Source organism: Sphaerodactylus townsendi, linkage group LG02 (genome assembly GCF_021028975.2).
Source record: "Sphaerodactylus townsendi isolate TG3544 linkage group LG02, MPM_Stown_v2.3, whole genome shotgun sequence".
Classification (NCBI taxonomy): domain Eukaryota; kingdom Metazoa; phylum Chordata; class Lepidosauria; order Squamata; family Sphaerodactylidae; genus Sphaerodactylus; species Sphaerodactylus townsendi.
The window spans coordinates 68,013,738-68,028,706 of NC_059426.1; the positions used below are offsets into that span (position 1 = coordinate 68,013,738).

At 44.0% G+C, this 14,969-nt stretch overlaps 1 protein-coding gene across 2 annotated transcripts in view; it reads left to right on the forward strand.

The window, feature by feature from the left end:
- ASIC4 (acid sensing ion channel subunit family member 4) overlaps nt 1-13,980 on the forward strand; it is a 95,499-nt gene extending 81,519 nt beyond the window's left edge. For both annotated transcript variants that reach the window (XM_048484343.1, XM_048484342.1), the window contains exon 10: nt 11,911-13,980. In XM_048484343.1, coding sequence (XP_048340300.1) covers nt 11,911-12,030 — 120 coding nt within the window. In that variant the 3' untranslated portion in view covers nt 12,031-13,980. The remainder of the gene's footprint in view (nt 1-11,910) is intronic.
- Nucleotides 13,981-14,969: the final 989 nt, after the last annotated feature.

Sequence of the window (14,969 nt, forward strand, 5' to 3'; positions counted from 1 at the left end):
GTGCAGTGCTAACATGCTAGGGATTTGTGGCCTGGGCAGGCACTGAGCTGGCCTGTGTAGTAGGATAGCATGCTTAGTGGCCCTGTTTAAATGAGATGCTGGGCTTGTGCCATGTTGCATAGGTTCCTGCACGTTTAAATTAGGCTTTAATGTGCTGAAACAAGTGACAGCCCCTAGCTGGTTTTCTCAGGCAGGATCCAACTGGCATGGGAAACTGAGGGTAGCGACCAGGATATGGGTTATTGATTGCTTCCTAAGAATCTGAGCTACACGATGAAATGGAGAAGTCTGGTGTCCAAACAGTTGGAGAGTTGGAGAAGATAAATCAGAGCTGACTTCAAGAAACAGGAGTCAGTGCTGGCGCTGACTACAGAGAGAGCTGTACATCCAGAGAGAGATTCCAATTGAAAATGCATTTAGCAAAGTTTTTCTTATCATGGATGAGCAACTGGAAGCTCTGGGCCAAATCTTGCATCTCCAGAGGCGTTCTCTGGCTCCTGCATTACCAGCAGCAGAATAATTGGAGAAGCGTGGATGAGCAGTATTCATGGGAGTTGGCAGGAGTCCACTTCAGGAAACTGGGGCTGACGTCTTGATTCATCACTTCCTTCTCAGCAAGATTTTCTCAACAAAACTCTTTGCTGACCAGAGACTTACAGAGAAGTCCTTCAGCTTTTGAGGATCTTACCTCTTTCCCTCCCCCCAAAGTGAAGAGGGTGCATTCACAGCCTGGATGACGAGACCAAAAATATATCAAAGTTCCAAATGGATATTTATCAGAAATAACTGGGCACAGAAATTCACCCACTTCTGTGGACTATAGTTCTGTGGACTATAAATGAAACAAATTGGTACAAAAAGAGAAGATAACCAGATATGGCTGAGTGAGTAAACATAGCCAATAATAGTGGACTGGACATACTCTATTGCCCTGGGTTGAAGAACATGAAATCAGACAGCTAACCAGCATCGGCATTCAGAGTGCTGCCTTAACACCCATGATACCAGAAGAGAAGGAGGATAGCATGAAAGGCTCTGCTACTTGGACAGCTTGAAATAATACTGCAGGCTGATTCCCACCTATTAAATGCAACTGCCTAGAGGCTGGATGTCTCATAAGGTTTTGATAATATCTCACTTGAAGCAAAGAAGCTGCTGATAGGGCTATTTAACAGTTGAAAAGTATGCAGGAGAAATACATAAGATTTCAATAGAAGCTAAAGTTGTTGCTTTATTAGAGTCAAATAAGTATGCAGAATTATTTATTTTAACCCTAGACAGAAGCTAGTGGTTGTATTCCACCCACAAAAAAAAGGTTTGGGCACTTAGGTTATCTGCAGCACATGGCCAACAGGCTGCTGCTAAGAGGAAAAAGAAAACAAGATCCAGGACTAAGAAATTTGAAAGTAGAACTGAATGGACTGACTCATTTAGAAGATCCCTGTGCAGTAGTTTGAAGCAGCTGAAGGCACCTCTGCTGTCTGCAGAACTGAGGAGTCTAGAACACTGTCCAAATGAATCTCTAGTTGGAAACCTGAAATTGAGCCGAACAGATTATGTGAATATTTAGTCTTCATTTGCCTCTTTTATTCCTTGTGGAAAATAGACCATTGGATACTCATTGTGAAAAGGTCTCCTGTCTCTGCTGGAGACAGGAGGACATCTTGTCTGAATGATTCCTATCCCTTTGTACAGGCAGGCAGGAAATGAAATTCTTCCACTTCCTGTTTCATTGGTGGGAGTCAGTCATTTCCAGTTGGGTAACTTGAACAGCAGTAAAATCCACTAACTTGTATAATCAGTAACCAGAAACAACTGCAATTCAACTTATTTCAGGTATAGAAGACAAAGAAAGAGGAAGTCAGAAAACAGAATACTAGATAAATAATTCAAGACCATGACTCCTGGTCCATTCATCCACTAAGGCAGGAGGACATCTTGTCTGGGGCCTCCCAGAGCAGTACTGTCAACCAATACTGTCCGTCTCGATCTCTACAATATATTAAAGCACTCTCTTCCTGAAGGCCGCATCAGCAGAACTAATAGTTTTAGTGTATAGTGCCTAACAAATGAGTATAGGGATGACCACGTAGCAGCCCTGCATATTTCTTCTACAGAGGCATGTTTGATTAGGGCTGCATTGGTTGCAGGAAATCTGACAGAATGAGCTGTTATGCCCAGCAGTGGTTGATGTTTCTGTGCCTTGTATGCTTCTATAATACATGCTTTTAGTGTTGAATTTGAGAGCTGCTTTATACAATCAGTGTCCCAAATTCGAAGGACTGATAGATATGAAGAAACAATCCAACTTCCTGATGTCATGTGTACTTCTAAAAAACACCTTGACCACCCTTTTCACATCATAGTCATGTGCCATAGTCTCTCCCTGGGTGAGAAGGATTCGGGGAAAAAAGGATGGCAAGCAGATTTCTTGGCTGATGTGAAAACTAGAGGCTACCTTGGCTACTTTATCCCTATGAAAGATACAAAAATCCTGTTTAATTGATAGAGAACCCAGTTCAAAAACCCAACATGCTGAAGTGACAATTATTAGGAACATGGTTCTGAGGCAGAGACACTTCAGTGGAATCTGCTAGATTGGCTCAAATGGTGGCTTGGAAGTGCAAACAACAGTTTAGACAACAGCATGCAGACTCCATGTGGGGAAAAGGTGGTTTTGCGGACTTCCGCCTGTATGACTTCTTTCAGAAATCTGACCACATGTGGATGTTGACAAAGCAGCATGCCCTTGAAGTGAGGTAGTATCGTGGATAACACAGCTGTCTTCTCAGAGTGGGACCTCAAAGACCTGAGGTTGTGGCCATCTTGCAAGAAGGAGAGAACCGATGATAGTTTGGGTTTCAGTACCATAATTCCTTTTCTCTGGAACTACTGAACAAAAGTCTTCCAGGTAGCATTATAAATGCACATTGTGGACCAACATCTGGACGCCATCAGAGTGTCAACTACTTGTAAGGGATATTCCAAGTTCAGAAATTTGAGCCAGTCTACCTCCAAGCGGTCAAGTGGCACTAATACAGTTGAGGATAAACCACCGGACTCTCTTGTAGCATGTCTTACTTTAGCAGAAGTTTCAACGGAGGGGCTACTGCCATCTCCCTTAACCAGAAAACCATGAACAGCATGGCCAGTACAGGGCAATGACAATCATCTCAGTTATCTGTTCCCTTATCTTGTGCAGCAGCTTGGGAAAAGTTGGAATGGGGAGAAGGGTGTAGAGAAGCTCCTTGGGCCAGATTGCCATGTCCTCTGCATTTGGGTGAAAATCCTCAGATTAAAAAAAATCTGGTTGCTTACTCATCTAGGAGAACTTCTTCCTCATCCAAGAAGAATTCATCCTCTTCCCTCTCTTCCCCTTCACTGGAAGAAGTGTGACTGCCACTGTACCACATCTCTAGTTCTCTTCTCTCCCCCCCCCCCCCCCCCGGCCTTCCTGGCAGCTTTAGTGGGCCAGGAGGAAGAACCCTGTGTCTGTTCTCCCAGAGTTCTAGAGGAAGAAGAGTTATAAGGAAGGGAGAACCACCTTTGGAGCCACAATCCCTAGTGTGGTCATAATGTGCTATTTCTTCTCTCCACCTCATAAAGACACAAGGAGAGTACCAGAGGGACTGTTGCTACTCGTGAGTAAGGAAATCACAGCAAACTCGACTGAGTCACATTATCCCTAAAATTTTCAACTGGGCGGGGGGAGGGGAGAGCCTAGAAGAATAGCCATGGACATTTGTGGACCCACTGACTATAAACCAATTCTTAAAGAAAAAAAAGGGGGGGGGGATCTAATTGTGGAATGGCTCTCACACATAGACAAGCACCAGAAGCTGCCTTACACTGAGTCTACCAGGGTTAGTACTGTCTACACTGACTGAAAGCTGCTTTCCAGGATTGTGCCTGAGTATCCTTTCTGTATTCAAGATATGTTCATATTGCCCCTTAGACAATATACAGAAGAGAGATTGTAAAGAGGTGAGCAAGTTATAGTTGTTTTTGTGAACTGTATGCAGCGTAGTGCTACTGTTAAGCCCAAGAAGACACCTCCTTAAAAGAGCAAAAAACATCTGAGATTTCCCAGATTGTTTGGCTAATAGCCTCATTACTAGATATTGGCAGTGTTTCATTGAGATGAATAGGCAAAGAAATAGGTGGCAGAGATAGAGAATCGGGGTCTGTCTGCTGATTTAGGCACCAATGGTTTTTTTATAGTTTCTTTCTGCCTCTATAGATCTGTCTGTCCTGATAACCTTTGTTCTGCTAGCCAAGAAAAAAGCACTCAAATTCTTTGAGTAGGAGAGGATGTTCTTACAAAGCTTAGTGGGTATAATAAGGACTTTCTTAATATCACCAGTACAAGATCTCCAATTTGTGCCATTTTTCTTGTGAAATGATGACGGCTGCTGGAAATTAAATCACTCATACATTGAAAGGTCAGTGCTTACCTATATACTTGGAAGTCACATTAGGTCATTTTCCCCACTCAAATTGCCTGTTCCAAAACCATGGAGAAAAAAAAATCAGCAACATAGTGTTGTGCCTCAGATGTTGGCAGAAATGCAAAGCTACACAAATGCGCAAATGCTCTGAGCTACTTTTGCTGGTTCTGCTGAATGTTGTATCCCTGCCTGGTACTCTCCAGCCTATGGAAAGAAGATCAGTGTGGAACTAAATTGTGTCTGCTGTATCACTGCTGGAATCCTGAGACCCACACAGATGCACTGTTCTTTGTACCAACTTGGAAGCACTGCCCCTCCATCAATTCATTGCAAGACAGCATGTCATCAAGGACAGTGGAAACAGATGGAAGATCCAGGTCACCCTTTGTTTAGACAAGAATGGATGACTCAGAGGTTGAGATTCAGGTACAGATTCAAGGGCACACAACCTTCAGAAGAGAAAACTGACACAGACAGAGCCTGAGAAGTTGGAGTGAGTTGAACAGCCTTTCCTCAGATGCAGACGCTAAGCCCAGAGAGAGCTACTGCTGCTGGAGTGGAGAACTGATGAGTAATTAGTATCTACTGAAGTAAGTTTAGTATCTACTGAAGTAAGTAAGATGGCCCTTGCAATCTGAGACTTGGGCAGGATTAATTGGGATTTGGGCTCTTGGGTTATGGGATGGTGCCGTTTGTGTGAATCACCTGAGGATGGGACAGTGTTGCTCTTTCAGGCTCCATCTCCTTAGCCAGCCATTGGTTCCTCCTAACCCAGCCTAATTACGTATTCTTCCAGGTCTGTGTTTTCTACCTCATGTTCTTTGCTTCCCAGTTGCTACTACCTGCTCTTTAGGCTGCACCTGACCTCATTTCTTCTTTGGTTCTCTGTATGTTTCTTGCCTGGACTGGACATCTTAGCCATTTCCGCACAACTGAGATTCGTAGGTGCCCAAAGCTTCTGGGCCTGGGTTCACCTTGTTTTCAGGTGCGGATTCCCCCTCAGCAGGCTGCAGAAACACATAACAGAACCCATCATTCCCACAAGAAGCAGACATCACAATGGAGTTAAGTTGTCCTTGTAGTGTGTATAAATCGGCAGAAGGAAATTCTAATGTGCATTTTAACAGGCATGTTGTTAGAGGGCCACTTCTTGCTATATATTCTGCACTAAGGTTGGGCATCCAAACTTGAGTACAAATACCTTATGAAAAGCAGCCCATGAATATTTGTAGGCTATGTGTTTTAAACATCAGAGTACTTGGTGAATCCATAGGTGTGTGTTGTTTGTCCTCACTTTCACATGGATCATGATGTCCTTGTGCAAATCATTTGTAAAAAGTAAAGGTATGATTATCTGGTCACTTCCATGTGGCAGAGGGAGAGGATGATATACGAGCAGTGAAGGCTAGGTCTAGGGTGGTCAGAAAGGGCATTTGCCAGTCCCCTGCTCTGGCAAGGGGTCTAACCACCCCAACCATTTTGCCATTCTCACCTGGCATGAAAAAAATAACTCATTTGGCACATCTCACCTCTTCCACATTGAGTGGGTTCAGTCCGACTGTCTTGCCCAAATGCTGAAGCTGGCTTGAATGTAGTTGTAGGAGTATGAATGTGTCTGTGATTCAGAGGGAACTGTATTTTTGCCTCTAATCTCATGTAACCAAAAAGGTTGCATGTCTGCATGAGAGGAGGAATGAATAGCATATACCATATGGCTGCAGCCTGGTCCAAGCATCAGCAGTTCTGCTGATTCATTCAATATCCAAGGAACCCTGATGTTACATAAAGATAAAATACAAGCCGCAAAGCAGTGAATTAAAAGGCCCTTCAAAAGTGCCGATTTTTGGCTGCTGTTGGAGCCATCAGACAAGGGATAACTAATTAGCAGGCTGAGTTTACTTTAATTTCCTGCTGCTGCCAACATTTAAGTCAATAAAAGCTAGAAATCCTTGCATTTCAACCTGGCTGCTGCTAGGGCTGTAAATAAAGCCACAGCCAGAGAACTTCCTAGACAAGTGTGGGCTCTGTTCTCATTAGGTTGGCTGAGAGGGGAGATTCCTCCTGCTGTTGCAGGGCCTGTGGGTAAAATATTCCTCCACTCTGCTCAGCTCAAGCTAAGGTTGTGGCTGTGACTGTGGCTAGGGAGCAATATCTGGAATTCTTGGTGAGCAGCTGTGTTTTTGCAGGGTTAAATGTAGACCTGAACTCTTGGAAGAAGCTATTTGTTCTTATTCTGATTTTGGACATATCCTGATTTATTAAAATCAACGTGAGCATCAAGACTGGTTCTCCTCAGGGTAGGCTTGTAGCCAGCACCCCAATAGTATTCCTGGCAGAAGGCGTATCCACCCTGCAGACAAGTCATTAGGGAAAATATTGGCTCACCCCTTGTGGCTTGCCTTTTCTGCACAAGTTGTTTACAATGTATCTTGCTGCCAAATGCTATGGGTGTTTTTTTTCTTTTAATTCTGCACATTTTTTCCTCCATTTGGTTCTGGAAACATTTTTCCTTCACTGTTTTCCCAAGCACTTTTACCACAAAATTTTTTATTCGTTTCTAAGGCAGCTTCCCTAGAGTGTGCAATCATGTTGAAACAGTTTTTATTTATCTGCCACACCAAACACTTGGCCCTTATTCACATACTTGTGTAGTCACCCAACCTCCCCTTCAGCCATCCCCCTCCCCCCCGTTTTCCGTTTTCTAAAGGAATTTTTCTCTTCACCATGCACATCAGCAATGTAACATTAGGGCAAAGATACACTTTGCATTCGCAGTTATGAGCCAGTGAAATTATCCAGGGAAGTTGGTTTTGCAGGTGGAAACAGGCTGCAGCAATAATGACTGTGAGTTATTGCAGCTCTAATTTGGGTGAAAAATTTGGGTTGGGGCTACATGTTCCTGTTTCTTCAGGTAATAACATCTGCTCCAGTAGTTTTGTTTTGGCTTCCATTTTGTGTGGGTAATTTTCAATGGTAGAAAGAGAGGCTAATACATTTTTAAATTGCTGCTTCCTTGTAACTGTGCAGTAACTCTAGTGTGCCTGCTCAAAAGAAAAAAGGGGGTTGTCCTTTTGCATCACATCCCACCACCATTAGGAATAATACATTTTCAGCAATAGTATGTGGAATAAATTCAGCTGAAGAGACAAGGGGTAAATGGAGGCGTGCAGAATGGTTTCACAGAAAACCTTTCCAATACGCAACATTTGATCACTGGGTAAATCTGTGATAAGCTGTGCATGCAGAAAAGGCTGCTAAGTGGAGAGACAACACAAATTTAGTTGTAGCTCTTTAAGACAGTTTATTTCTGCTTTGGTTATTCTGGAGCACCTGGCCTGTCCCTAAAGAATATCTGGCTAGGATTTCTTGCTTGTGTAATTATTTCCACTGTGTTTAAAATAGATGAACAAAAAACCCCTAACAGCCCTTCCAGCATTGTGTGCAGTTGTGCATTCATCTGGCTTTTTTGTATTTGCTTTCTCGTCCTGAATTTGTCCAACTGCATAGATGAAAAGAATGGCATGATTCACACTTTGTACAAAGAAGGTCTTGACCCAGGCATCTTAACTTGAAATGTCAGATAGAAGGGCTGGGAAATTTCTTCAGATCCTGGAGAACTGCAGCCAGTTAAGGGCAGCCAGGACTGGGCCAACTGGACCAGTCCTGATCAACACTTAGCCAACATCATGAATCCTAAGCCAACCAAATAATGAGAATGGCTGTTACGCCTCATCTTTGTTTCACTTTGCTTTTCTTCCATTTCACATAATGAAAACTGTTATGGCAGAATTTGGCCATTCATTCAGCATTTAATCATAGGGGAAACCCCTGGAGGGAAAAACCTCTTCTTTGATTCAGCAGTGGGAATAAAAAGGATAGACAAGGTAGTCCTGGCCCTGGATTTGCAGGATGTTCACCAAAATGATTATTTTGCAGCAGAATGCACAGCATCAAGGCAGTGTGCATCTTCATGTTACAGCACAAAATGTGGTACTCAGTGGACCCTCCTAGTTAGTTGCATAAAACAGATGCCGCAAATCAACAAGGATTTGTGATAAAACATCTAGTGCAGAGAGTTCTGGTAGGGCCAACAAACTGTGTGGCCACAGCACCACCTTCTGGCCAGAAGAACATACTGTGAGCAAAACGATAACAGATCATACTTCTTAGGAGAGCTAGCATTGTCAAAGGCTCCTCACCTCCCAAAAGAAGGATGTCTTAATAAGTACTCTCTCACACACATACCATTCAGAAAATTATCACAGGGGGTATGAAGAAGACAGGTTGTTTGTGCATCAGATGGCTTACAGCCATTGTCCATTTATTATTTACTCATACAAGACATTAGTACTTTGCTTTTCCAAAAAGGTGTCCAAGGCAGTTAACGTAAATCAAAGTAAGTCATTCTTTTAAAAAGTTATAAAATACATCAATATAAAATATACAATAGCAACATAAAACAGTGACATGATTTACAGCACTAAAACAAATACAATAGCATAACCATAAATAACATCAAAATACACCGTGGAATACTTTTATATAGCAGCAAATAAAACTTTCACATAAAACTTTTAAATAAAAGAGCAGATAAAATCTTTTATGTATCAGCGGATAAACCTCCCAGCTCAATGCACTTACTGTGAATGTGGTAAACTGTTTATTTTAGATATATATTTAGATATTTATACCTTGCTTGTTCCGCCCAATGGGGACTAAAACTAATTTACAATGTCATTCTCCTCTTCTCAATTCTATCTTCCTAACAATTGCCTTGTGAAATAAATTAGGCTGAGAGAGAGAGAGTGATCCAGTGAGCTTCCACAGCAGATTAGGGCTCAAACCTGAGTCTCCCGTCCTAACCCAACACTTAAACCATCAGAGCCACACTAGCTGTCAACAGGGAGCCACAGTTATAAAAGTTTTTTTCTTTTCTGGGAACAAGCAAACTATCACAAAAGAGCAAGACTATGTGAGTTCCCAACAGGCTGCTTATGCAGTAAGTAAAAAGTGAAGGAGAAAAAGTTCCCAGCTTTGGGCACTATAACCTGATATCCCTCACGCTTCTCTCCGACTGCCAGGTAGGCTGCCCTCTGCTTCTGCAGTACTTGCATCCTCTGTAACTAGCACTTTTGTTCGCAGAAGAGCTTCATAAAGAACATTATTCTTGCTTGCCTGGCAGAGGAAGCAATCCGCACAGTGGGCAAAGCCTCTGCAGCAGCCAGGGGATATCTTGGGTTCAAGCCAATGCTCACAGTTGGTCTGCATTCATCTGAAGGTTCTGCAGCGTTGCAGATTTGAGGGACTGGATAGTGCTGGGTACAAAACCAGCTCCAAAATGAACAACTCTGCTGGGGTCTTGAAAAAAGTGGTGGTGGGGAAGGGCTCTTTGAAAACATGGAAGTCAGACGTAGATTCTTGACATTTTTCACTTGGGACGTTATAGTTGCTAGAACTTTTCTCTTCCAGCTCTTATCCTTAGAACAGTGTTGTGAGATAAGTTCGCTTGAGGCCCAAAGTCATCCAGCATGCGTCAGGATTTAGCAGGGATTTGAACAGCAGGTCTTGCGCAAAATAGATACGGGTACGTGCATGCATTTTCACTTAAGAAAATGGCTAGCCATTAGGGATGTATATGAGAATGAGCGAGTGTAGTATCAGCAGTGTTCTTTCCATAGGCAGCCTTAGATTCTTTGAAATGTTATCATCTGTACACAGGCTCTGAGATCACCACATGATAACTGCTAATGCACTATAATGGTAAGGATCATAAAGTCTCTTGGCTTGGAACCCCGCCTGCTATGGATGTTTGCTTAGCTATTTCTTCCTGCTAATGCTGATAGGAAAAGCTCATCTTGATCATCACAGACTTTTCTGGCTAAAGGAGTGTAGTTTGCTGATGAGATTGGACTCAGGGAGACAGGGTCTGTGTGCAGGAAGAATAGGTTTAGCTAACTTGTTTTGTCTGACTCTTAGGGGCAAATGGAAACAGACCACCTAGGGGGAATCTCATTTACCCTTGAGGAATTGACTGTGTATTTCTGCTAGCCATAATGGAGTCTCAAGACATATAAACAATTAATTTACAGTGAGCCCCAACAGTATCTTAATTTTTTTCAGCTGAGACTGAGTCCTAAATTGGTAGCACAGGCCCCTTTTATTAACACTGAAATTATAACAATCAATATGAATTGTTCTCACTACCCTTATTTGCCCATTCAACCATCTGTCTGGTCTCATCTCCCTCATAATTTGCTTTTTAAATAATGTTCACTGTAAAGCAAGATTTCTGGTATCATAGGGACTGCTGGCGTTTGAGGATATGAAACGTGCTATGGGGTGGTTGTGCACTGTAGAACTGTCATTGCTTTATTCATTTCCTGTGCTAGATGATACAAAGCATCACATGTCCCTAACATGATTACATCCTTACTGTTGATTATTTTCAGAGTTTTGGTGCCATTTGGCCTGGATAAGTGTGAGGTGCCATCACATTCCTACTGGGTGGCATCAGGTGTTTCCCCCTCCCCCTTTCAGGTTTTCAAGGAAAATGTTGATTTGAAAGAGGGAGGTGGCAGCAGATTGAAGGTGGGCCAGGCTCAGTAGAACGAGAGAATGCTGAGCATAAGAACAGCCCTGCTGGATCAGAGGCCAATGGCTTATCTAGTCCAGCCTCCTCTTTTGCACAGAGGTAATCAGGTGCCTTGGAAGGCACAACAACAGAAGCACAGAAGTTGGAACCTTGCCCTTCCTCCCCTCCCTAAACCCCACTCTCCCTGGGCTCCTCCCCCTCCCTCCCCAAAAAATATCCAGTTATGTTCCAACCCAGAGCTGGCATCCCTACTTCAAAGAACAAAATTGGATGTAGGAATGGTAAAATATGCTGCCTTGTGTCACAATATGACCAGCACTAGTCCCAGCTACTTGAGAAAAGAAGCATGACTTAGCAGTCCAGGTAGAAGTTGTAAGAGAGCCAAGTCCCTTCCCTGCCTCTCTCCCCGTTCTTCCCTGCAACACCTGGTTGAATAACATCATATTATTCATTGCCCTGCCACCAGCTCACATTCACTAATGGCTGGCTAGATCAGAAGAATAAGGATGACACATGATGCACTGCAATGTATTAGACACTGGACAGAAAGGACCTAGCTTAGCTGCAGCTCTGTGTCTCCTGTAATATCCGGATAGATCCTAAGATGATGCTGTGCAGCACACTGCACAATGGCTTCCTAGAGTAGATGCTCTAGAGTGGGGCTTTCTTGTCTCTTTAGGATATTTGAGCATAATCTCACACTCAGCACTACCCTGGAACCCCCGTTTTCCCACTGCCAGCCAAGGAAACAACTGGGGACTGAAGTCTTTTTGCCTTGGGCTATGCAAATGGTAAGGCTGGCCCTGAGGCTCTGAGCTGATGGTGGAAGGGGATGGTTGTGGGTGTTGCTGACTGTGCCTTCTTTTGCAGAGTCCTTGTGAGACACTGGGTCGCCACTCCGAGGGCACTTATCCCACTGGACTCCTGCCCAACCATCACCATCGCCACCACTACTCGCCACAAGGGGTCTTCGAGGACTTCGCTTGCTAGGCCAGCTTGTGCACGGCTGCCCCAGATGACCCCGGTGCTTCTGGAGCCGTTTCAGTCACAGAGGATTCCACCTTGTGCTAACAGGTCTGCCAAGGCCAAGCCAAGCCACCTCCTCCCACCTCCCAAGGCTTCCAAAGGCCTCCGATGCTTTAATCCCCTTCCTCCTGTCTCCTCCCCCGCTGCTGCGCCCTACCCATTACCCAGTCCAGCTAGCCCTGCTCCCTAGGGCTCAGCACCCCCTACTGAAGCACACAGAGAGCATCAGCTGCCAAGATCAAGGAGATGGAATGGGCTCCAAACTACTCCACTGACTGAGGAATTGCCTTTTCTCAGCTTCAAAGTGGGAGGATGGCCAAGGGGAACACGGAGCACAGTCGGGAGCAAGAAGAAGAAAGGAAAGATGGAAATTGAACCCAGAACCCATGCTGAGATGGCAGCACCAACCAACCTGTTGCTCACAACCGTACATGGCAGAGTCTGCTACTGCCACAAATTGTTCTCTCTCACTTTGTAGCGTCCTATTCAACATTTAAAATTCCTTCTTCTGTGCCATCTCTTCGGCACATGCATTGTAACCATCTCTGTATTATACACACGTGCACAGAGGAATCAGAGCAGAACGTAAGCTCTGTGTCCTTCACCTGCTGTTGGGCAGTGCCATACACTCTGTAGTCCACTTGTTGCTGTTCTTACAGGCATCTACTATGCCCATAATTGGGTTCAAAACCCTAGACCTTGCCCTTAGAAAGAGTTGTACCCTTTCACTGCATTAGTAGTAGCCCTTTCCGATCTTCCCAAGGCTGGCCACCTGTCATCCCTCCCTCACAACTGTATATTTGTATATAACTGTTTTGGGCCTGCAGTTTTTAGCCAGATATCAAGTTCTTCATTGCTGCAGCTGCCCCCTGCTGGTGTCACCAAGAACTGCTGCTAGGGCTGGGCACTGACATCGGCATCAAATCTCAGGTTTTCTCCCAGCCCAAGTGCAGAGACAACCCAGCAACGGGTTGCTGGAAGCAACAAAGACCATGTTTCCCTGGGTCACCTTTTCCCCAGAAGTACAGCTTCCCTCTCCCCACACACAATAGCATAGTCTATTCATCCTTCACCTCCAGCAGCATTCATTGGGATTCAGGGTCCAAGCCACAACCACCCCACCTCCGGGAGAAAGGAGCAGGACACTTCAAAGTTCCCAAGGGTACCACAGAATTTCAGTAGCTCTACCTAATCCCATAGGGCCAGGACCCCAGGTTAAAGTGCTCAATGGTAGAATTGTCCCATTAATTTAACACCTCAGTGAGAGGACATCAGACCATCCACATGGACAGGATGTTGAGTCCTGGATGAATTCCCAAGGGAAGGGGGATTAGTCCTCCTAAATGAGCCATGGGGGTATTGTCTAGTTTTGTGATAGATTCTTGAGTAAATGTGCAGTAGAAATGTTAACCACACCACCTTTGTGCTGTGTTTGTGGGGTAATGGAGTATGCCAGAGAACCCCTGGTATTGCCATCAAAAATGCAAGAATCTTTGTTGTATAATGGGAGTGCTGAAATCCTGGACCACATCTATCGAATTATGCTTGTTCTCCTGGAGGTGCATTTCAGGAAGGAATGTGGCACTCAGAAATATGCTGCAAATACCCCCCTTTGCCCCATCCTTCAGTTACAACACCAAACTCATGTATTTACCAATCAGAAAGCCACAAGCATAGAGGCATTTGGCTGCTGTAGTGAGATTAAGAAGTTAATACAGTCTGCCTGCCTACCTGCTGGAGATGTGTGTGGCTCCAGGGGGGTTCAGCCCTACAGGCTGCATGGGACTCTGTCTGGGACCCAGTCAGGGATTATCCCCGGAATTACCTATTATCCTCACAACTGTACTGAGCGCAAGTCGCTGTTTTACAAATGTACAAGTTTCTCCCAATAAAGAGGCACAAATTAGAATTCCAGCTACGTCTGTTTGTTACTGATGATTCCACCCACTAATGTCTGGAACTCGCTCCTGTGGTGTTTCAGGATTTTCACGTCTTCACCACTTACATATAGACACTTCGATGGCTAGTAGGCACCACCGGATCTCTCCCCCCACCAAATGGTGCCGCCATCCATTCAGTTGTCAAAACTATCTGCTCCAGCATCAGGTAACATTGACCAAGTGTTTACAACATCAGACTTCTAAATCTATCAATCTATCTAATACATTTCACTCACTGGCCGTAAAAAGGAAGGAACTCTGTTGTGACAGGTCACTTTCAAGGAGGTCCAGAACCTGTTTCAGCTCTATAGTAAGCATAGCAATAATCAGCATGCAGAGGCATTTTCTGTCACTACTGAGTAACCCATCGTGCAGTTGTAAACAGAGTAACACCCTTGTAAGTCCATGAAAGCGAATGGGCTTAGAAAGATGCAGTTTTGCTTTGGATTGCACTGCAAGAGCAGTACCTAGACATCTAGGGTTAAAGAGGAAGGCTTTCAGATCAAGGAGTACATCCTTCAGGCTTAATAATCAGGCAGTTTTTTCTTTAGCATCTTAATTCTGGTTGCACTGCTCTATAATCCATAACAAATGGATTCTGAGGGCACATCTAAATATAAACATATGAAGGTTTTAAAACATATTTCCCCAAATAACTCTGGGACTTTTGATTTGATGAAATGCTGAACATACCATTACTCCCGCAGCCACCCCTCACAAAAATGTGATTTCTAGGATTGCCTGGGAAGAGGGAAGCATTGTTACACCTATTTAACTTTAAAGTGCAGATATGCCCTGGTCCTCACCTATGATAGCATGAATCAAACTGTTTAACACTGTGCTATAAAGTCCCATAGCAGAATGGTGCCTCGCTCTTTCTCCTATCCAAATCCAGTTTTTGAATACATCAACAGTAGAAGACAACAAGAAAATCTGAACAGAATAGCACAGTGTTTGGTCACT